At 45.0% G+C, this 23,720-nt stretch overlaps 1 protein-coding gene across 8 annotated transcripts in view; it reads right to left on the minus strand.

The window, feature by feature from the left end:
• ZNF704 (zinc finger protein 704) overlaps positions 1-23,720 on the minus strand; it is a 222,244-nt gene that overhangs the window by 30,900 nt on the left and 167,624 nt on the right. For all 8 annotated transcript variants that reach the window (XR_013337601.1, XR_013337609.1, XM_077774371.1 and 5 more), the window contains 2 exons: positions 12,909-13,012; positions 8,121-8,386 (listed from right to left, as the gene is read on the minus strand). Coding sequence is in view for 6 of the 8 variants with exons in the window: in XM_077774371.1 (XP_077630497.1) it covers positions 8,121-8,386; positions 12,909-13,012 (370 nt within the window). In the remaining 2 variants the exon portion in view is untranslated. The remainder of the gene's footprint in view (positions 1-8,120; positions 8,387-12,908; positions 13,013-23,720) is intronic.

Raw genomic sequence — 23,720 nt, forward strand, 5'->3', positions numbered from 1 at the left:
CAGTTACTCCACTTAACACACACCACCTGTTTCCGCCAGAACACTGATACAGGGGAAAAGCAGGTTATAAAAAGTGTGTGAACATTATCTTTTTTGGGGAGAGGATATGTCATGCAAATAAAAATGTATTATTGCATGGTGGAAATATTGGAGAGGGGTGTCTTATTTTTGCATTAATCTGCAAATGTAAAAATTATCCTACTTTAATCTTAAAGAGTTATTTATTTTAAACCTTAAAAAATTTTAATGTTTATATTTGAGAGAGAGCAGGAGTGTGAATGGGGGAGGGGCAGAGAGAGAGAGAGGGGGAGACGCAGAATCCGAAGCAGGCTCCAGGCTCTGAGCTGTCAGCACAGAGCCTGACGCTGGGCTCGAATCATGAGATCATGACCTGAGCTGAAGTAGGCCGCTTAACCGACTGAGTCACCCAAGGGCTCCAAAAAAGTTATTTATTTAAAAATGGAAGTCACCCTATCACACTTGCTTAAATAATTTGGGAGAATAAAAGTATATTAAAAGGATTATCTTAACTCGAATGCATCAAGTGGCTTCTCTCTACATAGGTGAAGAATGTTCTTCTGTCAAACCACGAGTCCCCTTAAATAGTGGTGAAGTAGTTTTCAGAGTCCCCTAACGACATCCAATGGAAACAGATCCTTTGTCTACAAACAGACTACTCGCTGTTACATTGAAAGAAAAAACAAGCCACGGGAGGAGGAGAACAGGAAAAAATAGCTGAGTAAACATCACCCAGGTTGCCACGTGGGTCCTAGCTCTCCCGAGGAGGCCAAACAAAGCAAAGTTGCTGGGGGAGTCACAGCCGCCAAGTCTGGACGTGCCCATCTGTGCTTCAGCCCCGGCTGCCCCTCGCAGCTCTAACAGAAAGACATTCACAGAGCTGGATGTCCGAGGGAGACGAGGCCACCCTGGTTGGGAACCACACTGTGCCAGGGTCTCCCATACATCTGCCTAATTTCACACCCACCACAACCCCAGAGGAGTGAAGCTCCCGGCGGTTACAAGCAGACTCCCGGGCCCTCACACATGCCCGGCGCGAGCCCCCCAGCAGCTCCCAGGCAAGCTCTTCAGAATCACCGACTCTGGCGCAGTGGGCTACGATGGCTGGTGACAGCGTCCTGGAGATGCTTCACTATTTGCAGCCGTTTCCACACTGTCTCGGATACCAGCCACTTGGGGGCTATGGGCTGAGATCTTTGGCCAAAGCTTCCCCCATCTTTTCTCTGCTTGCCCTTCCCATGGCAAGGCTCAACCCCGGTTTTGAATCATTTTGTATCTGGAATACATGGAATGGCGTCTCTTTTCCTGAAAAAACATGAAACACAAAACAAAAAACCCAGACTGGACCACAAGAGTGACGAGATGACTGCTGAAGGTCACCTTCAGTTCCAAGAATGGAAACCTGGCTGAGTTTCGAAGTGTTATATTACACGCCTCGGGAGAAGTCCAATTAAAGCTATGTTCCAGAAGATACACAAACATCACTTTACTGTCCACTTTACCACGTAGCAGCCTGCAGGTAATTCCAAGTTGCTTTTTCTGAGGCAACTGTGAAGATCCTTGGGTATGTTTCATATGGTGATCGAGGTGTATGTGTGTGCGCACGTGTGTGTACATGCTGTGTGTGTGTGTTGGGGGTGGATGTTCACACATCTAAACCTCCTCAGAGAGAACCGGAGTGCTTGAGGGAAGGCGAGCATCCGATTATTCTGCATACCCGAGTGTGCTGTGTTATACGTACGTCCCTCATCTGCCTCACGTGGGAGGCACGCACACTGCTTGGCAGAGGCTCCAATGGCTCTTTGAGGACCAAGAGGTCCGCTCAGACCCTCAGTAGCTTCCAAAAGACTGACAAGTGAATAGACATGTTTAAAAATTCACTAACTGCCTAGAAGCTGGTAGGGGTTTCATTCTTTCCTTTATTAGGAAAATAGCCTTATACGTGTCACCTCAACTTCGGGGCTTTATTTCTTTATTTGTAAGACAGGAGGACTGAACGAGCAATCTGAGGTGTGTGAGGTTAATATAAAGTGAATTCAAATGTACGCCAAACGTGGATCAAACATCTCCCATCTGTAGGCACTGCTTACAGCTGCTGTGATGGTAATGAGACTGCTATGGACCACAAGTCTGCAAGTCCTTTTGTGGATATATGTTTTCTTATCTCTTAGGTAAATATCGAGGAGTGGAATTGCTGGGTCATATGGTAAGCGTCTACTTAACTTTATAAGAAACTGCCAAACTGTTTTACAAAGTGGTTGCACCAGTTTACATTCCCCACCAGAGATGAATGAGAGTTCTTGTTGCCAACGTGTGGGATTTTGTACACTAAAAAGCACACACTGTAGGATTCCATTTACTGGAAAGTCTGCAATGTGCGAATGGACTTACATTGACAGAAGTCAGGTAACTAACAGGCTGTCTGTTTCTGCAGGTGTTGTGAGGGGCATCTGAGTTCAGAGGGCATGAGGGGTGCTGAGCAGTGCTGGCCCTGATTACAGCGGGGGTTACCCAGGTGGAGAAATTAGTCAAAACTCACTGCACTATATACTTAAAATGCATTCACTTTATGGAGTGGCGATTATACCGAAACGTAGTTGATTTCAAATGATTTCTAGAACAAGGACCAAAACATTCACGAGTTAATAAAAACCATTATCTGTTTTCTCAATCAGTGCCTTCTAAAAGTGCATCTCATCTGTGGGAGAATTTGTACCTTTTCTGGATGTGCTCCCGTGGTCCTGTGACTTGGAAAGGTTGGGCTAGGTGATTTCTGAAGTCCTTCGAGGTCCAATATTCTGGATCTTCTGTTCTGCTTGGTAGATTATTCTGAGGTCCAGTCACTAAAGTGCCTAGATCACACTCTTCTATGTCCTGATCTTCCCTGTGGCCAACTGGCTCCCCTGATCTGCCTGGTGATGTTGTGTCATTACCATGAAATCCGTACAGTGTGACCCCAGGCTGCTTTTCTTAGCACCGCCCTCCTCAGCAGTTCTAGCAGATGGGTCTATTTCTGGAGCAGCGGTTCTTCTTGCAGAAGGCACTCTCTGCTCAGAATTAGTGGGCTAGGAATTAAGTCAGCGCAGAGACTGGCAACAGCTTATGCGTGAGGGCTTTACGGGTTTGTTTTCTTTTCAGAGCAGTCATTCACAATTTAAAGTGACTCACTGCTTTTTTGGTTCTGAAAGACTGAAAATGCAGAGTGGAGCAAGTGATTAATTCATTGTTTACTAGGCACAACTATTGCTGGAGCACCTTATGATCACTCAGCACTTTTTACTCTGACGTGGGATTCTCCCTAGTCCCCGGGTAAGATGGTTTGTGGTCAACACACTTGTAAAATCAACGAAAATAATGAAGCCTGGAATGCAGTGATCGTCTTTGAGTTGCTGCTGATGTATGGAGTCCCGAGTCAGCTTTCCTCGCAAGGCCCCTGATTTCTGCCCCTGTCGTTTTTGCTCTCACCCCTCACCTGAGCGTAGGCTCGCCTCTCCCATTAGCCCTAAATAAGTCCAAGGTGGCTGAAGTGGCTGAGGGATCCAGTGTCTTGAGCTGTAGCAATACTGATACAGTCCATGTGGGGACAGGATGGAGAATGGAGGTGAGCACCCCCTTCTCTCCACACCCATGCTTCTCAAATTTCTTCTCAGTCAGTTGTCAAATGGGTAGAAAGGAAAGCAAAGTGCTAGCAGCCAGCATTCAGAACAACCTCCTCAATGGGGTGTTATCATTATCCGTATTTTACAAACGAGGAAACCGTGGCTTAGAGAAGTCAAACGATTTGCTCAATATGTAAGTATTGAGCTGGGGTGCTAATTCCAGAGCCTGAACTGTTTTATCCTGTTCAGGGATGGACAAACTTAGATTCTGACAGAATTAGAGACCTGACATGGAAAAAAGCATATTCATAAGTAGTTATCAGCACTTTTTGATTTTCTAGAGGTCTTCTGGGATTGCCGGTTGACTGGAGAAATTGTTTTCTCCGAAGGCTCCCAGAGTGTCATCGGTAGTTAGGGTCACTGCATCACCTTGTGGTCGTGACCGGAACTGCATGTCCCCTATAGTCTGGGTCCTGGCTTTTCTCTGAGCATGGAAGAACTCTCTGTTTGTCTGAAATCCCAGAGAAAATATTCTGCTAGCATTGGGCTTGAGGTAGTTGGCTGGCTGATCTCCAGAGCCAGGAGAAAGAAGTCTTTCATTTCTGTTTCTTCCATTTCCACTTCCTTGGCTAACGGTCCTCTTAAGAGCAATGGGTACTTCATTCAGGAAGTAGTGGGCTGCGGCAGACAGCCTGAGTTCTGTTCGCTACCCTTGGATTTCTTTCTGGACCCTCTGCACCCCAGTCCCACCCTGCCAAATAATATTGGCTGTAACTGCATCTGATTATTTTCTTTCCATGTTATTCTCCTCTGTGGGCAGAGGGAAATGTGGATTCCTTGAATTTGCTCGCAGAATTTCATCTTTGCTATTTCAGCTAGGCTGATCTTACCTCTGCCACATTACAAGCTACAGGACTTTGGGAAATTCATATAACTTTAATAGAGCTTCTTCTGCAAAATGGGGATATGACTATGCCAAGGAATTTTGTGATGACTAAATGAAATGCTGCATTTAAAAGCATGTTGTACTGTAACTAAACACGCAAATACGGTTGTTATCAGCAAATGTTTCTCCAAAAGATAATGCCTTGTCTAGGCAACACATCCCATACTCTCTTCCTCTTTCCGTAAGAGGAACATGGATCACCACAGGAGGTGAGAGTGAGATGTCCATGTGTGGGGGAGGTAGGAGAAGAGTTGAGACAGTTCCCATAAGGAGGAGAAAGATCAGGATCACTGCTTCATAATTCCATCTAGGGAATGTTCTTCCCCCTTTGTTGAGGGTCTAAAATGTCCGTGACTATGATGCTACATTCCCGTACGTGGGGTTTTAGGGCTTGTACATCCATTCTACTTATGGTCATATTTAATCTTCATGATTATCCTGAGAGAGGTTTGATAATACCTGTTTGCCTGGTTTATAGATGAAGAAGCTGATAATCAAAAGGGAGACACCCTTAAGTTCTCAGGGTGGTAAAGATGAGTTTAGGATGTGGATCTTTTGATTTCTGTTCAGTGCTACTTCGTTTATCACCTACCATGTTATCTCTTTATAACATAGAACAGAGGCCTCCAAACTTCTTAAACCATGAACCACAGTAAGAGATACATTTTTGTACATTACCCAGGTAGGTGTGTAATTGAAACAAAACATCAAGAAACAACGCTTACCCTGATTGAGTACAATGCATCCTATTCTCTCCTTTTCATTAAAGAAGTGCTATTCACAGCTCATTAAATTGACTCATAACCCACTAGTGGATTGAGACCTGCGGTTTGGAAAAATAGTGATCTAGAAGGTTCTCAGTCCCCACAGAACATCTGACCATCACAACTGCCCATGGTCTCAAATGGATATGAGGCATCTCACCGACTAGAACATACTGTCTAAGGGATTATGCAAATTAACTCTTAGAAATCTTTAAAAGATTTTAAAAACTCTACAAATTAACTCTTAGAAATCTTTAAAAGATTTTACAAACTCGGGGCACCTGGGTGGCTCAGTTGGTTAAGCGTCCGACTTCGGCTCAGGTCACGATCCCACGGTTCGTGGGTTCGAGCCCCATGTCGGGCTCTGTGCTGATAGCTAGCTCAGAGCCTGGAGCCTGCTTCGGATTCTGTGTGTCTCTCTCTCTGACCCTCCCCTGCTCACACTGTCTCTCTCTCTCAGAAATAAAATAAAACATTAAAAAGTAAAAAAAAAAATAAAAAAAAAGATTTTAAAAACTCTACAATAACTGCATCACAGTTGCCGTGTTTCTACTACAGCATTTTTCACCCCTTGTCATTACTGCCTCTTTACACATCAGTGTCCACCCACCCAACTTCCGACCTTACCATCGGTGGCTGTGTCTTAATTTCAGGACGTGGTGCATTGTGCCTGATGGACACGCAAGAAATACTGGTTCACTTAATAAATAAAAAATAAACAGCAACCATCCCACATCCTCATTACTCTCACTATTCAAAGTGATTTTAAGTTATAAAAAGGCAACGACTTGGTCTCTGTAAGATCCCTGATTTAAAACTTAGTGACGATGAGCGTCAGCAAGCAGGGGGGTACCACCCTGGGGAAATCCAGGTCTGAATAGAGGGAAAAATCATAAAGAAAGAAGGAAGAACATGGTTCTTAGTCATGCATTTATTCCAACTATCCAGCACCCTGCAGAGTGGGTCTGTCTTCAAATGAAGCTACTTTGTAATGAAGCTTTTTTTTACCCTTTTCCTTTGTGACTTGACTATCCCCTAATTTAGTCGAAGCCGACAGACCTTAAGTACAAGTCTGACCCGTGCAACTTAACGTAATGCAAGAGTGTGAGTTTTGGCTTGTGTGGCTCCATTAGAAACAAAAGGCTGGGGCAGGCTTTCAGCCGTGCTTGGCAAGGTGGGGGTTCCCTGGGCTGGGAGTCCTTGCCACCGTGCCAAGACGTGCTTGATGACAGCCAGCACCACACACTCAGGTGACCCCAGACAGAAAAGTCTGTGCAGCTTGAAGCGCGAGGACAAGAGCTCGGGTCCACATGGCTGTCTTGCCTGCAGGATCCAAGTGCCCGCCTGTATCCCTGACTAATCAAGTGAAGACTCAGTCCCTGGGGCCCCACAGGACGCTGGGACCACTCCAGCCTCACCCCCCACCTAGGAGACTGGTGTGTAAAACAGCAACTGTCCATGTCACTGCCTCTGGGATGGACAGGAGACCACACAAATGCCCTGTTCTTTGGGTGGAGAGCGAGCTGTACAACCTCTACTGTTACACATGCTGAATGATGCCAACAGAGAAGCAGGGAGGGACAGTTGGACCGATGCCATCTCTTTGTTTTGCTCTTTGGAATAAAGTGGGAAAAAAACAGGTTGCATTGCAGTCCTCACGGCTTTCTTTGCTTTGGATTTTTGTTTGTGAATAGTCATTAATAAGGAAGCTACCAATAACAAATCAAAATACCAACAGATCAAATAACAGCTTCATATTTATACGGAGATTAACAAATATTAAAGAGTTTTCTAGATGTGGCAGTAGCATTTCTCGATTCTATGAAATAGAAATGCTTTTCAAAAATTGTGAGTACACATAATAATTTCAACGTATGTGAAGAAAATGAAAAGAATATGAGCTTTAGGTCCAGGCAGCCCTGTATTTGAAAGGCAGCTCTGGCCCTTTCTCACCTGCAGGATAGCAGGGAGTTGACGCATAACCTCATGCTTGTCAACCTCCTCCTATCAAATCACTGATCAATGATTTGATCATCAAATCAAACCAAACGCCTATCAAATCAACCTCCTATCAAAATGGTCAAAGAATACTAACCAGCAGAACTGCTGTGAGGGCTAAATGAAACTGTAATGAATTAATTTATTAAATCAATTAATTAGGTCTCACTTTTCACTTTTATTTTGGCACGTATATAATTTGTAGTATGTAAGCACATACATAGGTTTATATGTCAGCTTGCACGTATGTTTCAAGGTGGTTTTATACAATTAGACGCAAAATATTCTTCCCAACAACCCTTCAGGGCTTACGGAAGCAGAAACAAGAAAAATACAGTATTCACTTTACAGACGAAAAAGATGAAGTCCCACGAACAGAGTGAGTTAATCACCAAACCAAGCCTGAAGTGCAATCTGGTTGATGCCTGTTGTTAATTCTTACACCACAGGTTGGGGTCGGGGAGCGGTGTACTTGGAAGAAACGTATCAATGATTTGGTCATTTTTGTTTTTAATCATGACCCTTAATTTACTTTGAAACGTCCACAGGATGGGGTCTGGGGGTATGCCTACTTGGAAGAAACATATCAATGATTTGGTTATTTATGTTTTTAATCGTGACCCTTAAATTATTTTGAAACGTCAGAGAACGTCAGAGGGGGGCAGGGGGCGTTTCCGCAGATCGCAAGGGGCGTGGGAAGCAAGACTGCAGAACCCAGGCTCACACCGGCCCTTCCCTTCGAAGGCGGCCGTTCGTGCAACTACAACCCCAAGACGGTGTGGCCGACACACCAACCTTTCTCTTCCTGGGAATGGGCTCGTCAAAGAGCAGGTTGCTGGCCTCCGCCTCGTCGATGCCGTCGTCCGGCTGCGGCTGCGGCTGCGGCTGCGGCTGCGGCTGCGGCGCGGGGCTGCGGAAGGGCTTGAAGCTGTCGGCCGACAGCGGCGGCGACGGCGTAGACGGGTTGGACTGGTCGCTGGGGGCGCTCCAGCTCCAGTAGCCGCTGCTGCTGCTGCTGGATGGCACGCCTCCTCCCTCCTTCCAGGATCCGCTGAGGCCCTCTGTCCGTGCACACAAACACAGCGTCAGTGCCGCTCCCAGTGTGAGCTGGGCAGTTCCCGGGCGGGGNAGGCTTTTCTAACAGTTTTCTCCTGTGTGTTTTGTTCAGCGCTAGCTTCTCAGGATGACAGTGGAAATTATATGAAAATGAGAAAAAATAAGATGTTCTCGTTCACTAAGTTAGAGGAGCTCTGTATTTATTGACCGCATTTCAAAGAAAGAAATCATTGGCTCTGCCCGCCCCCCCCCTCCGCTCCCCCACTTTTAAAAGGAATTTCTCAAAGATCTGTGGTCCTTGGATTACATTTCTAGAAAAAGTCAGTCTAAGATTTAAGAGCCTAAGAGAATAATTTCTGGAGAGTTACCTAAAGCCATCTACCTTATTATAGCAAGTGAGAGCACCTTACATTTGGTGAATGTTTTCCATCTCACAGAGCACATTCACACCATCTCATGCATCCTCGCATCTGTCTCTCAGAGTAAGCATTGTTATGCCTACTGTGCAGATGGGGATCCTGAGGCGCCAGGAAGTGAAGTGACTTGCCACATTTCTAGTGTGTCACTCTGGTGGGTGGGAGGCCCAAACCCTGGTCTGCCAACTGGTCCTTCTTCTTCATGCATGTGGGCCTGGTGCTGCGAGCAGCCTCTTTCCTTTCCAGCAAAACTGAGATCACAGATTGATTGGTAATAATTACTGGTAAGACTGGTGTTGAATTTTACCTTTCCACTTGTGGGGAAACATTATGAAATGTTTGCTAATGTAGAGAGATCTTTGCTCAGTTAGGATGTATGGGGGGGGGCGGCTTTTAATCACTGAAGATTTGCTTTACCTTTGAAGATGCCCAATCTTAATTAGCACTTGCATAAATTCTACCTTCTTTTTAAAGGATAATTTCCCCTACATATTTATGTGCATTTTGAATATATTAAAACTATAGTCTAAGTACATGTGGGGAAAAGTCTCAAAATGCCTCATTAAAATATGCTGCTAACATCTGTGTAATTAGTAATGAAGACAAACGATAGACTAACATTCATGGAAAAATTTCTTCACCACCTTCACATAATTATAGATTTCCAGCATATTCCTCAACCACGTCACACAAAAAGTTCACTTACAAGACTGAAGTTTGAAGTTGAAATACCAGATGTAAGCTGCCCATCTCATTAAAGCAAGGCTCTGACAGAATCCAGTGGTCATTTATGCAGGCTCACACCTCGTCAGCCACAACTAAACCAAATTAGCATCTCACCTCTGCAGTCTACACAGAGACTGATGCACTGACTGGACCCGAATTGTCTACTGAAAATAAGAAACCTCCATTCAGGGTAACACGACTTCAAGAGGGGCCTAATGTAAGGCCTCAGTAATATAACCTGGTGTGACACTCCTGCTTGGCAGGCTTCTGAGGCTTATAAATACACTGCAGTAAGCACTTGTAAAATAAAATAAGTTCATGGTGCTAGATGTGTAATCATGCTCTGTGTGTGGAGCTGAATTTATTTTGAGAACCAACTATGATTACAGTGTGGTTACCCTGCTTCATGTCGATGCCAAAAGTTAATTTGTTTACTTGTGAATGACCTTTCCTTTAGCAACACTTTTTAAACAGAAGGACGATGTGATATAGAAATAACTTTTTCAGGGGCGCCTGGGTGGCTCAGTCGGTTGAGCTTCCGACTTTGGCTCAGGTCATGATCTTGCGGTTCGTGGGTTCGAACTTCATGTCGGGCTCTGTGCTGACAGCCAGCTCAGAGCCTGGAATCTGCTTCTGATTCTGTGTCTGCCCTCTCTCTCTGGCCCTCCCCTGCTCATGCTGTCTCTCTCTGTCAGAAATAAATAAAACTTAAAAAAAAAAAAAGAAAAATTTTTCAGAAAAAAAGTCAGAACCAATTCAGAGTGGTTTTTTGTTTTTGTTTTAGAGAACAGTGTCTTCCTAAGAAGTGTTTGCCAAAAACGCACACTTATACTGCTGGACTCTTACTGTCTTTGCAGATCCACATCCTGACAAAATGATCCTTCTCAAACACAGAAAAGGATCAACACTGATATACAGTAATTCTGGATTTAATCTTTATTTCTAAAAAAATTTAGTAATTCCTTCCTTATCATAAACTGCTCTTCCTTTTTAAGAATTTGCTTCCTGTTGTAGACTTAATGAGAGATAATAGACAATTTGGGATTATTAGTTGGGTCGTAATTTCAAAAATCATAATGAACACTGAATTACTTTCATTATAACTATGCTAACAAAAGTTTTCATTGAAGAAGTGAAGAGTTTATTTTGAATCTAACCTTTTAACACAAAGGAACATTAAAGATGTTCTCAATTGAAAAAGAATGCAGTGGTAAAAATGATGAATGCATTAAAATAATGCTTTTTCTCCTCTGAGGATTCCATGAAATTCTGCAATTCCTTTTTCCTATGATTACTTTTGGGGGTGGCTTCAGGTTTGCTTTCATGTAATCTTTCTTCAGTGGTATGGCCAAGCCGAGAAAGGGAAGTCAGGACACCTGCTTGCCAACGAGCCCTGAGCAGGTCATTCAACAGGAGTGGTAAGGCTCATTCCAAGAGCACCTTGTACCCCCGTCGGACTGAAATTAAGTTCTGGTGAGGACTCACTGGATGTTCACTATATTTATTTTAACACCCCCTGCTTAAAACCAAATGATGTGTGAACCGTAGCTCAGTCCCTTGACTGACTAGGCCGGCTTTTAAGACAAGGTCTTCCCTTGCTGGAAAGCTTCATTCAGTGGTCTCACTGCCATACATTTCAGCGACCTGGAGTCTGAAGTTCAGTTTGGCTTCTGGCCAGGGGTTGTCCACTGTGAATGCTCCTGCCAGAACCGCCAGTGACCTTCTACTTGATGCAAAATTTAGTCCTTCTCATGGTTGACCTTATGTAGCATCGGAGTCTCTCCTTGAAACACGCTTTTCCCTTGGCTTGCATGAAACCACACTCTCCTGCTTCTCCTCTACCTTCGTGGTAACTCATCAGGCTCCCGTCAGCTCTCTTCCCTCTGCTGGTCCCTCACAGGATGAAGGGCCTTACCATCCCCCTTAGCCATCCTCTCTTTACACTCTTTTTACACAACTCCCTCGAGGCGGTCTCATCTCTTTGTAAGGCTTCACAGTTCCACACGGGAAGCCCATGTCTCTCTCCCAGGTTGCACCCAAACCTCCACCAGACATGGACCCTTGAAAAATCCTCAAGTTCTGACTACTAAACATGTTTCAAACCAGACTTAGCATATTCTTCAGAAACCCCATGTCTTCCCCAAACATTTACCCGTATATCTGTCTCTCTGCTCTGTTCCGTCTTGGGGAGTGGGCCTCCTCTGGAAGCACACTGACTGCCTGAAAGCCACCCTCATCGCTCCCTGTCCTTCCTCCTCTCTGTCCATCACCCAGTCCTATTGACTTTACCTTCTTCACATGACTCATTTATGTCCTATTCCTCCCTGTTGTGACCACCAAAGCCCAAGACACTCATATAGTTCCATTTTTTGTTTTTGCCTGTAAATCCAATCATAACTTTCCAGTGCCTATCACTTCACAGCTATCCTATAGCCTCAGATTAATGTCCAGACTCCTAGCCAGGAATACGTAGCTTCTCTTGATAGATCTTAGGTCATGCTTTCCAAATTCATTTCCCTCTTGGTTTATCACACTGAATTATATGTGTTACTATTATCACACTGAATTGTATGTGTCAATATTATATCACAACTAAGCAGATCTGAAATTGGAAAGATACAGAATAGAATTTCAGCTCTGCTATTTACAATCAGTTAATTCTCATGTGCTTCAGTTTACTCATCTGTAAAATAGTGATAATAATGTCTCATAGAGTTGTTATGAGAATTACATGATAAAAAGCAAGCTTAGTACTTGCTTGGCACATAGTAAGTGCTTAATAAATGCCAGCCATTAATATGATGGATACTTGTTCCCCCCCAAAGGAATTGTAAAATATGAATGATTGAGTATGAATACTGTTTTCAATGATGTATTTAAACCATCTAGCATGGCATCTAGTAAATACATATTGAATAAGTGAACAGACTACATACTTCTATTTGATTAATATTATTCCATTGGGACAAAACTTTTTCAAAATATTTCATATTCAGAGTTCTTTGATCCAACTACTTGTCCAATTGAACAGAAATAATGCTGGTGAAAATACTTCATTAGACCAATCTCTATTTAAATAGGGAAAAAGGAACCCAGGCACTGAAAGATGTGTTCTGGACAGGTGATGGAGCTCAGTAAATGTGGGTTGGATGGATGGATGGATGGATGGATGGATGGATGGATGAAATGCTGTGAGGTCTCTGGGGAGATCAGGAGGAGGCTGATAGCTGTGAGGTCTCCATTTCTTCTACACATATTTCCCTTTGCTTTCTGCTATGGGTGGCAGTTAATTGTTTATTGTGTTTGATAGGAATGAGGGCCCTCAAAGAGAGGCTCTGCTCTTGGTGTCAGGGGCCCTTCCCTATGCCCCATACCCCAGGCTTACCATTTGGCCGCACAGGAGGGCTTCGAACCAAAGGGCTGGTGGACAAGCTGGTTAGTACCATTGCTGCTGTCACCTTGTCCATGTCCAGTTCCTCTGAAGATTTCCTGTCAAACAGGGTGGGGAGGGGGACACTGTTACCCGTGCTTACTCTGTGCCTACATGGGCCATGTACCCGACACGTACCATGTATCACATGCTACTATACACATTTGCTCCTTTAACTTATCCTCATGAAAATCCAAAGTTTTGTTAGCTTTACTGTACAGATCAGGAAGTTGAGGTCCAGAGGTTAAGCAATCCAGTCCAAATCCTATAGCATGAGGAAGAGAAGGATTCATTCATTGGATATTCATCTAACAAGTGTTTATTGAGAGTGTACTATAGGTTAGACCTAGGCACTGGTGATGCATGGTGAACAACAGAAGAGGCCAGTGGGGGAAAACACAATTATCAGTAAACAAACAAAAGGGACCAGAATAATTTCTGATAGTAACAAATGCTATGAAGGGTATAAACAGGTTGACATGACCATGATGGAAGGTGGCTGCACTCAAGGGGGTCAGGAAAGGTTTCTCTGAGGAGATGACATCTGAGGTGAAGTGTGAAGGGGGAGGTCAGTCCTAAGGAGGTAGGGAAATGCCCTCCTAGCAGAAGGGACAGCTGTGTAAAGGTGAAGTGGCAGGAATGAGCACTGGATGTTTGAAGAACCACCTACTTTGGGTGAGAAGGGGAGAGGGGTGCAGAGGTGGTTATGTGGAGTCCTGTGGCCATGGGAGCTATTTCAATTTTATTCTAAGTGGAATGGGAAGTCACTGGAAGGTGTTGAACAGGCCTAGGGACACAATATGATTAAAAATAATTACCAGAGCTGCTATATGAAGAGAGGATTTTAGAGAAGGCACACTAGGAGGGAGGCCAGTTAGGAGAAAATTGCTAGGAATTGAAACCAGAGGAAATAGTGGCTTAGACCAGGGTGGGGGCAGTGGCAGGTAATCTGGGCAGGACTGGTCATGCACCGAGGGTGGGAAATGAGCAAAAGGGAACAATCCAGGGTGGTTCCCGTGTGCTGACTTGAGCATTCACTAGAGCCATTTAATGAAATAGGAGAGTGTGGAGGAGAAAGGCAACTAGAGGTATTTAAACTCCAGTGCTCTGCTTTCCTATACTCTCCCTAGAAGAAGGATGGGTCACAGGAGTAGTTACCAGGTTGTTACAGTGAAGAGCCATTGGTAATCATTCATTGGGATGGAGAGGTTACTCTGGTTCATGAATTTTGGCCAGTTAACCCCGAGTGAAGGTTCATAAGATAATGACCATCATGAACTGGAGTCAGCTTATTGGAGCTTATTTCAATAAAGAAGTTAATATCAAGAAGCAAAAACTTACGTAGTACATAGACGTCAGATAAATTGTACCACCTCCTGAGAGATGAACATTTTCTATTTTCAAATTAGGTAACAGTTGAAGAAGTACAACAGAGGATTAATAAACCATACTGACCAACGAATGTCACACTGACAAACACGGCTTTCATTCGAGGGGTGCCGTATAATTTATAAAAACGATGAACTCTGAGAGATTGAGACTTTATAGCATCACTTCACAATACACTGGGAAAAGAGATTCCTAAATTGGAGAAAAATCAAAGTGTCCCCAGAGCTGGGGGGCTGCCTAAGTAATTTCACCACAAAGTCATAAAAACTATTACAATTTGGCCCTCCAATGTTCACGGTGACACTAAATTACTAAACAAAGCTTACTCTTTCAATCCTAGGTGCCAAAAGAGGAGAATCTTTCAAATTTCCTCCTACAGTTCTTCTCAAAGCACCTTACCCTCTTTCTTGGCAAACTGTTCTATCAAAAGACAAATTACTTTTTTTCAGAATGGCAATTAAATATTTCTAGAAACAGTGAAATTCACTTTGCAGGAGTTTTTAAGACCGTCTCATACACTTAGGGGAAAAAATCCTCATTCATGTGGCACACAATTAAAAGATTTGCAATATCCATAATTTACAGGAGCCTCATACTTGGGAGTCGAGCTGATGCCAATGTCTTACAGAAACAGAGCTGCCTGAAATAGCACCAGAGAAGGACTTGAAGCGCCTGAAGGTAATGTTGAGTGTTTTGTGGCTCCCTCTCCCTACGTAGTCACAGGGGGAAGGAGTAATGGGCGGCCTTGAAGGAGAAAGGTTTGCTCTACAATCTACTCTCTAGACCTCTGCCGGACTGCCCTCCCCAGAGCCCAACTGTCAGGATCATTCCATGCCAGTAGGGGGCACACACCAGCAGCCTGCTCTGCCCTCTCAAGACTGGCACTTCTTCCAACCGTCAATCTTCTCTTTCTCTTAGTAACCAGAGGATGGAGAACCAGGATAAGTGGTATGAGCTTGGCACAGGGAAATGGCATGTCTACAGGGAGAAGTCCCCTTGCCCCTCTGGGGCTTGCTATACAGTCAAGCCTTTCCCCCCACTTACATCTTGGTTTCAGGAACCTTTATTTTTCCTTCCTCAATCTGCTTTGTATCTTTTTGGATTTTTTTTCACATCTAAGGTGAACATTCTGATTTAGAGGTCTGGCCGAAAACTCAAAAGCTGATCTGTGTATTTTTTAAATATGAAGATCAACAGAGAACCTATCATTATAAAATATGCATTTGTTTCGCATTGCCAAAGTCTACCACTACATTTCAAAACAATTATTGAGTGTCATAAACTGGATTTCTGATCAAGAGTGAAAAGAGTGATAAACATTAGTATGATCAGAGCGTTTTTGTTTTTGGATTTCCTCTGAGTTTCCCACTGGCATCGGAGGTTACTGACAACAATAACAACAAAAAAATCCAAAGAATACGTTGTTACTGATTCAATTAACCTGTATCTCTCTGGGAGTATTTTATCACGCTACATGAAATGTTACCAGACGATATGGTATGGTCTTGTGCTGAGTTGTGTTTTTGTTTTTATCTTTGTTTAATTTCTTTTGGTTCAGTACTATCTAATTACTGATTAATTGGGGCTGCAAATTCAAATCCTTATAATTAAACAGGAAGAGATGATATACAAAGTCGAATTTGTTACACTTTGAGAAAATTGCTAGAAAGGCCTTCTGGTACGTTTAGAATTGTCGAGGGAAAAAGGAACTCACTAGAGGTGATGTGAAATATGCTTTCTTAATTTGAAATTGAATTTGAACCTACTGTTGAAAACCATATCAACCCCATGTTGGCAAAAGGCTGAGGTCTTTTTCAATTAATTCTTCCTCTCAGGTTTAGTTGAATATTATGGAACTTAATAAAATTCAGAATTATTTTAAAATGATAGTAATATTTGTTGGCATTCTATAGAGGATTTGTCCCTCACGTTGACCTGGCTAGGGTGGATGAGTAGGATTTCAAGATGACAGGATCCCATTTCAGGCAGGAAAGCAGGCAAGTCTTTGGCTTGCAGTCTGCTTAGGAGTCCTATTTGAAGGATGTAGTGGGTGCTGAGAGAGGACGGAGCGTGGGCCTGCTCATGGGCCCTTGTGTGACATGCTAAGTGGTTCATCATATCCTTTTTTTTTTTTTTTTTAATAGTTTATTGTCAAATTAGTTTCCACATAACACTCAGTGCTCATCCCCAAAAGTGTCCTCCTCCATGCCCATCCCCCCCTCCCCCCACATCCATCAGTCCTCAGTTTTTGTCAGCATTCAAAAGTCTCTCATGGTTTGCTTCTCTCCCTTTCCCCCACCATTTCCGCCCTTCTTCTCCCCCTTGTTCCTCCGTCAAGTTCCTCCTAATCCTCCTATACGTGCAAACATATGATATTTGTCCTTCTCTGCCTGACTTATTTCGCTCAGCATAACACCCTCAAGGTCCATCCATGTTGCTACACATGGCCAGATTTCATTGTTTCTCATTGCCATGTAGTATTCCATGGTATAGATAAACCACATCTTCTTGATCCATTCATCTGTTGATGGACACTTAGGCTCTTTCCATGTTTTAGCTATTGTGGAGAGTGCTGCTATGAACATTGGGGTACATGTGCTCCTATGCATCAGCATTTCTGTATCCCTTGGGTAAATTCCTAGCAGTGCTATTGCTGGGTCATACGGGAGTTCTATTGTTAGTTTCCTGAGGAACCTCCACACTGTTTTCCAGAGGGGTCATCATATTCTTTCAAGCAGAGAGAAGCCATTGAACATTCATCAACCTGGGAGAGAGACAGATGATCAATCTGTATCTTAGAAATGAGTCACAATTGAAAATGTTTGGAAAGGGAAGAAAATAAAGAAAGGCTATTTAGCTCTCTCAGTAGTTAAATCTTAACTCAAACCCAAAGTGTCAGACTAAGGGGCAACTATTCCTCTATGAAAAGAGGTACTTAGTCTAGGAGAACAGCACTCCCTTGATATCTGGTGAGCATGTGCCCTGGACCTCTCTGGGAGAGGTGGTAACAGTAATGGTCAAGAGTGCAGGCTCTGGAATTAGTTAGATCATGTGGCTTCAAGTCTACTCTCCGCCATTACTAGCTGTGTGACCTTGGGTGAATCACTTGTCATCTCTGAATCTCTGTTTCTTCACCTCTAAAAGGAGGATAAAAGGAGATCTGTTGAGAAGATTCAATGAGAAAACACACATGAGCACCACCAGCACGCAGTCTCACCCATTGTCAGATTTCCGTAGATGTTGGCTAGGATGAACCTTCAAAGTCATGAATATGCCCATAGCATATCTCCCCTGTGACAGAGGAAAGTATTAGATTACTTCACTTGCTATTATTGAGACACCAGCACTCGCAGTTGTTGCTTTTGGAGGGGGGTGTTATTATTTTTCATGATGAACAGACTGTTTTAAGTTCTTAGGAATTACTCTGTAAGACGTGGCAACTGGCGCAGGGAGGAGCAGCTGCTCGTCCCTCACTGGAGCGTCACAGAACCTTGGCAAGGACACAGCTCATGACATCATGGCTCTTGAGGGCTCTTCACAAATAGCCAAAGCCTGGAAGGCAGTTTGGATTTTATGCGTAAGAGTTTCTGCCTTCAATCCTCAGTCTTGGGTACTAGCCGTGTGCTAGGGGCTCTTCTAGAAACTGGAAACACAGTCTGAAGGAAAATCAGGTAGAGTGTGTGCCTTCCTCAGCTCTAGTCTGTTGAAAAACCAGTCCTTAATCAAACACATAACAAAATACACATTAACCTACAGCCGTGACAAATGCAGGAAGGAGTGCTATGGGCTTGATGAGGGTCTATCTAAGCACCGGCTGAGGGGAGCCCCCTCTCGGCTGGCCAGCCGAGGGGGACCGGAAGCAAGCCTCCTGCAGCCTCAGTGAGCTCTGGGCTGCTAGTGCCAAAGCATGGGCAAGACTGCCTTCAAAAGGAACAGAAAAAGGCTGAGCACAGTGAGTGTCCTGCGCACTTGGAGAGGGCACAGCCCCGGTAGGGCCTTCCAAGTTCTGTAAAGGATTTAATCCTCATCTTAAAGGCCTCGGGAATCCCTCAAGCGCTTCAAACAGGGTGGGGTTGGAGAGGTCATGGAGGTTGGGGTGATACTATCAGATTTGCTTTTCAACACGCTCACTCTGGCTGTTGTGTGGAAAATGAGTTTCTTAGTTTGACAACCGATCTTTTATCTGAGGACCCGATTGCCTGGTGGCTGTGGCAGCAGGTTGCAGGATGACGTCATCTGCGACGCGAAGAGGCAATCAGGAGTGTGGGCTGCGGGAGCCGACCCCGCCCCAGGTCCTGGGTCTTAGGCTGCTGGGGCCCTGGGCGCTGGGCCGTGGCCTGGCTGACAAGGCCACCTACTGTTTATATTGCAAGAAGCCTTTTTAGTTCTTTTGAGTCACTTCATGCCTGAATGCCATCTGCTTCGAGGGTGCACGCAAACACGGTCTCCCCTGGCTAACCCACCAGCTAACAGAGAAACGTTTTACACCCCGGAGAGCCATAAAAGACATTTATCTGCAATTAAAGCACTGTAGTAACAAACGGAAATAAAAATGAATAATACATTTCTTAGATTAGCACTAATCCAGTTCCTTAGCAACTACAGAAATCTGCTGTCTAGACCAAGTTTGATTACTTTTAAAACGTGTGATAATCCTAAAACAAGGAATGAAGTCTGAAAATGAAATCTCTTCTACAGGGAAGCCCGCGGCAACCAGCTCCAATCTCGTAATCCTGGGAAGCTTTAACGAAGGGTTTGGAAAACTGGATTCAGTTAACTTTTACATGTGATTAAGCACAAAACTTCGTTTCCTTCCAAAGGTATTTTGTAGCAAGAGCAGGAGTCTAGTCAATGTTAACTCTTCCAGTTTCATTTTGGCTGTTGTTTATCTTAAGATATAAGGAAGATTAAGGAAGCTGCCTATTGCAATAAAGCGTCCAGTGGACTTGGTCAAACAAGATGGGAAAATTAGAGCAAACATATCGTAATACATAGGCAATACGGACTAGTGCTTCTGAAGCTACCTGTGGTGAAGGATCATTTTTATTTAAATCCAAGTTAGTTAACATATAGTGTAAAAATGATTTCAGGAGTAGAATTTAGTGATTCATCACTTAACATATAACACCCAGTACTCAACCCTACTTAATGCCCATCACCCATTCAGCCCATCCCCCCCACCCAACGGCCCTCCAGCAACCCTCAGTTTGTTTTCTGTATTTAAGAGTCTCCTATGGTCTGCCTCCCTCTCTCTTCTCTTTTTATCTTATTTTTGCTTCCCTTCCCTTATGTTCATGTTTTGTTTCTTAAATTCCACATGTGAGTGAAATCATATGTATGTTTTTCTCTGACTTATTTCGCTTAGCATAATACATTTCAGTTCCATGGCAAATGGAAAGATTTCATTTGTTTTGATCACTAATATTCCATTGTATATTTATATCACATCTTTATCCAGTCACCAGTCGATGGACATTTAGGCTCCTTCCATAATTTGGCTATTGTTGACAGTGTTGCTATAAACATAGGGGCGCCTGTACCCCTATGCATCAACATTTTTGTATCCTTTGCATAAATACCTAGTAGTACCATTGCTGGGTCATAGGGTAGCTCTATTTTTAATTTTTTGAGGAATCTCCATACTGTTTTCCAGAGGGGCTGCATCGGTTTGCATTCCCACCAGCAGTGCAAAATCATTCCCTTTTTGGTGAAGGATCATTTTAAAGAAATCTCTAATCTGTCACAGATAGATACTTCTGTAAAATACAAGAAAAACTGACCCATGGCCATTGTGGCTCTGGCCTACTGCTATGCGAGCCTCCAAACGGTTGCTTCTCCTCAATTTCTGTAACTTGCTCATGGTACACAGGGGACAGAGTTTGAAGACTGTCACTGGCCCATGCTGAGTCGCGTGGAACCAGGCAACTGCTGTGATGCCCAATTCGTTTTGCCGAAAAAGATGGCATTCAGTGCTGTTTCTCGCCTTCTCCTCCTGGACCCTCCCGTGGTGACTTCTCTCCTGACCCTGGTCGCTCTGCTCACTGCACTCTATACTCCATAATGAATGGCCCCTCACGCGCCCTCTCCCCTTTTACCGTGCCTGGGCCTTCCCCTTGGGTCACTCCTTTCCATTAGAGTTCCTTACCCTGTCCCCCCCCCCACCCCCAACTGTTGGCCTTCAGCCTGCTCCTCTTTGCTTGCGTGCGAAGCCCAGTCCCTTGCGGCGCAGGTGTGCAGCCATCTTGCTCTCTGCCTCTCTTCCTGTTTGAGCATCTACCAGCCCTTCTCTTAGCGCCTCTTTTCCCTAAAAGTCACCAAATATTGTGGCATCTGAGTTACAGCCATTATTTTTGCCTCATCTGGAATTATGATCCTAGGAGACGTAGGGAAAGCATCCTATATCCTGACTCGGTAGTTTCTGTTCCCTTTGCCCCAACAATATTGAGTCGAGTGCTGACCTGGGCAGGAAGAACGTCACAGTCAGATGGACTGGGGTTTAATCCCAGCAACTGCATTTACCAGCGGAGGTTTTAGGCAAGTCGTGGGGCTTGTACAGCTTCATATTCCCCATTTAGACTGATAACAACAACAACCTCAATCTCATGGGGTTTTGGAAGAATTAAATAGTATATGTTAAATATCTGGCATATACTAAACAATTAATAGTGACTGTTTTCTTCACTTTACCCAAACTCTCATTTCAGTGAACTGCTCTCAGATTAAAACCCCAAATTTTATCTGCCGAAGTATTTATAGGTGAAGTAGCATGAAAACTAGGACTCGATTTAATATACTACAGCCTCCCACACCCCCACCCCCAAAATATGAGTTGGGGGATGAATAGATGAAATAAGATGGGTAAAATGCTGACAGCTGTAGAAGCAAGGTGATGGGCGCCAAGGGATTCATTCCTTCTCACTCTTCTGTGCTGATTTGAAACTTCCACAACACAAATAAAAAGGAGAACACAAATCTCAATTTGGCGGTAAGCTGTTACTGCTCTACCCCAGCCTCACACTGCTCCCTTCCTTCAAGCTCGCACCATCTCAGGGCACCTGCATCTCCATCCCCGAGTCTCTGGCTTCCTCCATTTCCTCCCAGGTCACCAGCTCGCTGCCGTCTACTTCTTTCCTACAGTTTGGATTCACCGATTGGCCACCTGGACAACATCTCTTACCAGCAACCGTGAATCCCTGGCTTTTTGAGCCTTTTGCTTCACTGGCCCAGAAGGACCGAACCCAGGCTGGATCCTTTGTTCCCGTTCTTTCCTCCTCCACCCCGGGGCAGCTGTGTGTTGATGGAAAACCCCGAAGACTGCTGAGTGGACCCATCGTCCGCTCAGACTCCACCTGCGCTTCCCTCCCGCAGATCCTTCACCGGTCCTCGGCCAGCCCACACTCCCATTCATACTCGCAATTATCCTAGGTCTTCTTCACCTCTCTCTCCAGGGTTCAACTCCCACAAACCCAAACAGGTACTCTTACCTCCTACATTATAGAGAAAATTGAGGCCACGAGCCCTGACCTTTCTTACACGCCACCTTTTCACCTCCTTTCTTCAGTCTCACAGGTAGGCGGGGGGGGGGGAATGTTGCTTTTGCTGTTTGAAGCCGTGCCTCGGCCTGTGCTATCTGCACCCGCCTCCAGGGCCTCGCTCCTCCCTCGAGTTCTCACCAGCCTTTCTCGTGGTCTGCTGCCATTCCCGAGCGGGAGTGCACAGTGTGGTAGAAAAGACCTGAGGGGGGCAGTTAGAGGGTTAGGGGGTCTGAGAGAGGAGAGGATCTCAAGGAGGCCATCAAATGTGGGAGGCCAGCCAACCCAGATCAGGACCGACAGGGTCCCTGGAACCAGCAGCCTGGAAGTAGGCGGAAACGTTAGCAGGAGCAGACGTGGCATGACCGTGGGATGGGGAGTGAATAATGGGTATTAGGAAGAGAGAGGTTGTGACTATAAATGACTCTTTAAAGAAGCTTGGCCATGAAGCAAAGACGAGTGTGACTCCTTGGGGGAGTTAGGAAAGTGTTCACTTTAGAAGAACAGAACTTGAGCACACCGAATCGCTGATGGGAAAGTGCCAGAAGCATTGGAGAGGCTGTAGATGCAGGTGAGAAGGGATTACGAAGGGTCAAGGTCTTTGCCTTGGCTTGGGTGGAGTTAGCTTTAGAATTCTAAGTGGAGCGAGGAGAACAAACACGGCCTGCGTGCCGGGCTCGGGAAGTGGGTGACATTTCTTCTTGCGGGTCTCTGCTCTAATTCCCTCCTCAGAAGCAGACACGTGGCTGCTGGGGACATGCAAGAGGTTTCAAACAAAACTGACTGGGACCCTGGAAGTCCGGTGGGCAGCAACGTGGGCCCCACGGAGGTTGGAAACTTTGGTTCTGTCATGTGACCCGTCGGGGTTCTGATGGCCAAGCCTGCAGCCTGGAGCAGGAATGTGAGGACTGGCTGCTGCACAGAGACCTCCCTGCCCCCTCCCCACCCCCCACCCCCGGTCTTCCAGGGTGAGTTCAATGAATAAGAGCACATGCAAAGTGGATAATGGGTGGTAAAACTGTATAGGGGGAGATGGCCATGGGATCATGGTCAGATTAGGAAGTGAGTGGAGGCTGGAGGGGACTGAAATATGGGGGAGCAAATGGAGAGAATCCAGAGATCCTAATGAGCTCAACAAAAAAGGTACGGTGGAGGCAGGAGAGACAAAGGGCTATACGAACAGTTATGAGTAGGAAAGGGGTGCTGGAGATGGGGGTGTCATACAGAGAGGAATTCTGGGAAATGGGAGGGCCTGGTGTGTGGCCACAGGAGTGGGGGTGGAGGCAGAGTGGGGGTGAAGGTCACTGGATTGTGAATAGCAAGACTGCATAGGAGATGGGCACTGAGGTCATCCAGGACGATAGCAGGACCGAGGAGAGGAAAGCCGCGGCCAGGAAGCTCAGGCCTTCAGTAGAGAGTGAATAATGACCCAGGGGCACCTGGGTGGCTCAGTTGGTTAAATGTCCAACTCCTGATTTCAGCTCAGATCAGGATCTCAAGGTTTGGGGGTTCGAGCCCTGTGTCGGGCTCTGATCTGTCAGCCAGGAGCTTGCTTGGGATTCTCTCTCTCCCTCTCTTTCTGCCCCTCCCCTGCTAGCATGTGCGCTCTCTCTCTCTCTCAAAATAGACACTTAAAAAAATTAAGAAAGAAAGAGGGAATGATCAAGATGGCAGGACAGCCAATCAGGGCAGAGGTGGACAATACCTCACAGCAGTCGTGAGTACATGAGAGAGGAGAGGGGATCGCTTGTTAACAGGCATGGAGACACGGAGACGCTCTCGGGAGACTCCCCACTGCCTTCAGGACAAGACTCAAGGCTGGTGCGGGGAGCACTTGGCCCTCTCT

Source organism: Crocuta crocuta, unplaced genomic scaffold (assembly GCF_008692635.1).
Source record: "Crocuta crocuta isolate KB4526 unplaced genomic scaffold, BGI_CrCroc_1.0 scaffold81, whole genome shotgun sequence".
Lineage (NCBI taxonomy): Eukaryota > Metazoa > Chordata > Mammalia > Carnivora > Hyaenidae > Crocuta > Crocuta crocuta.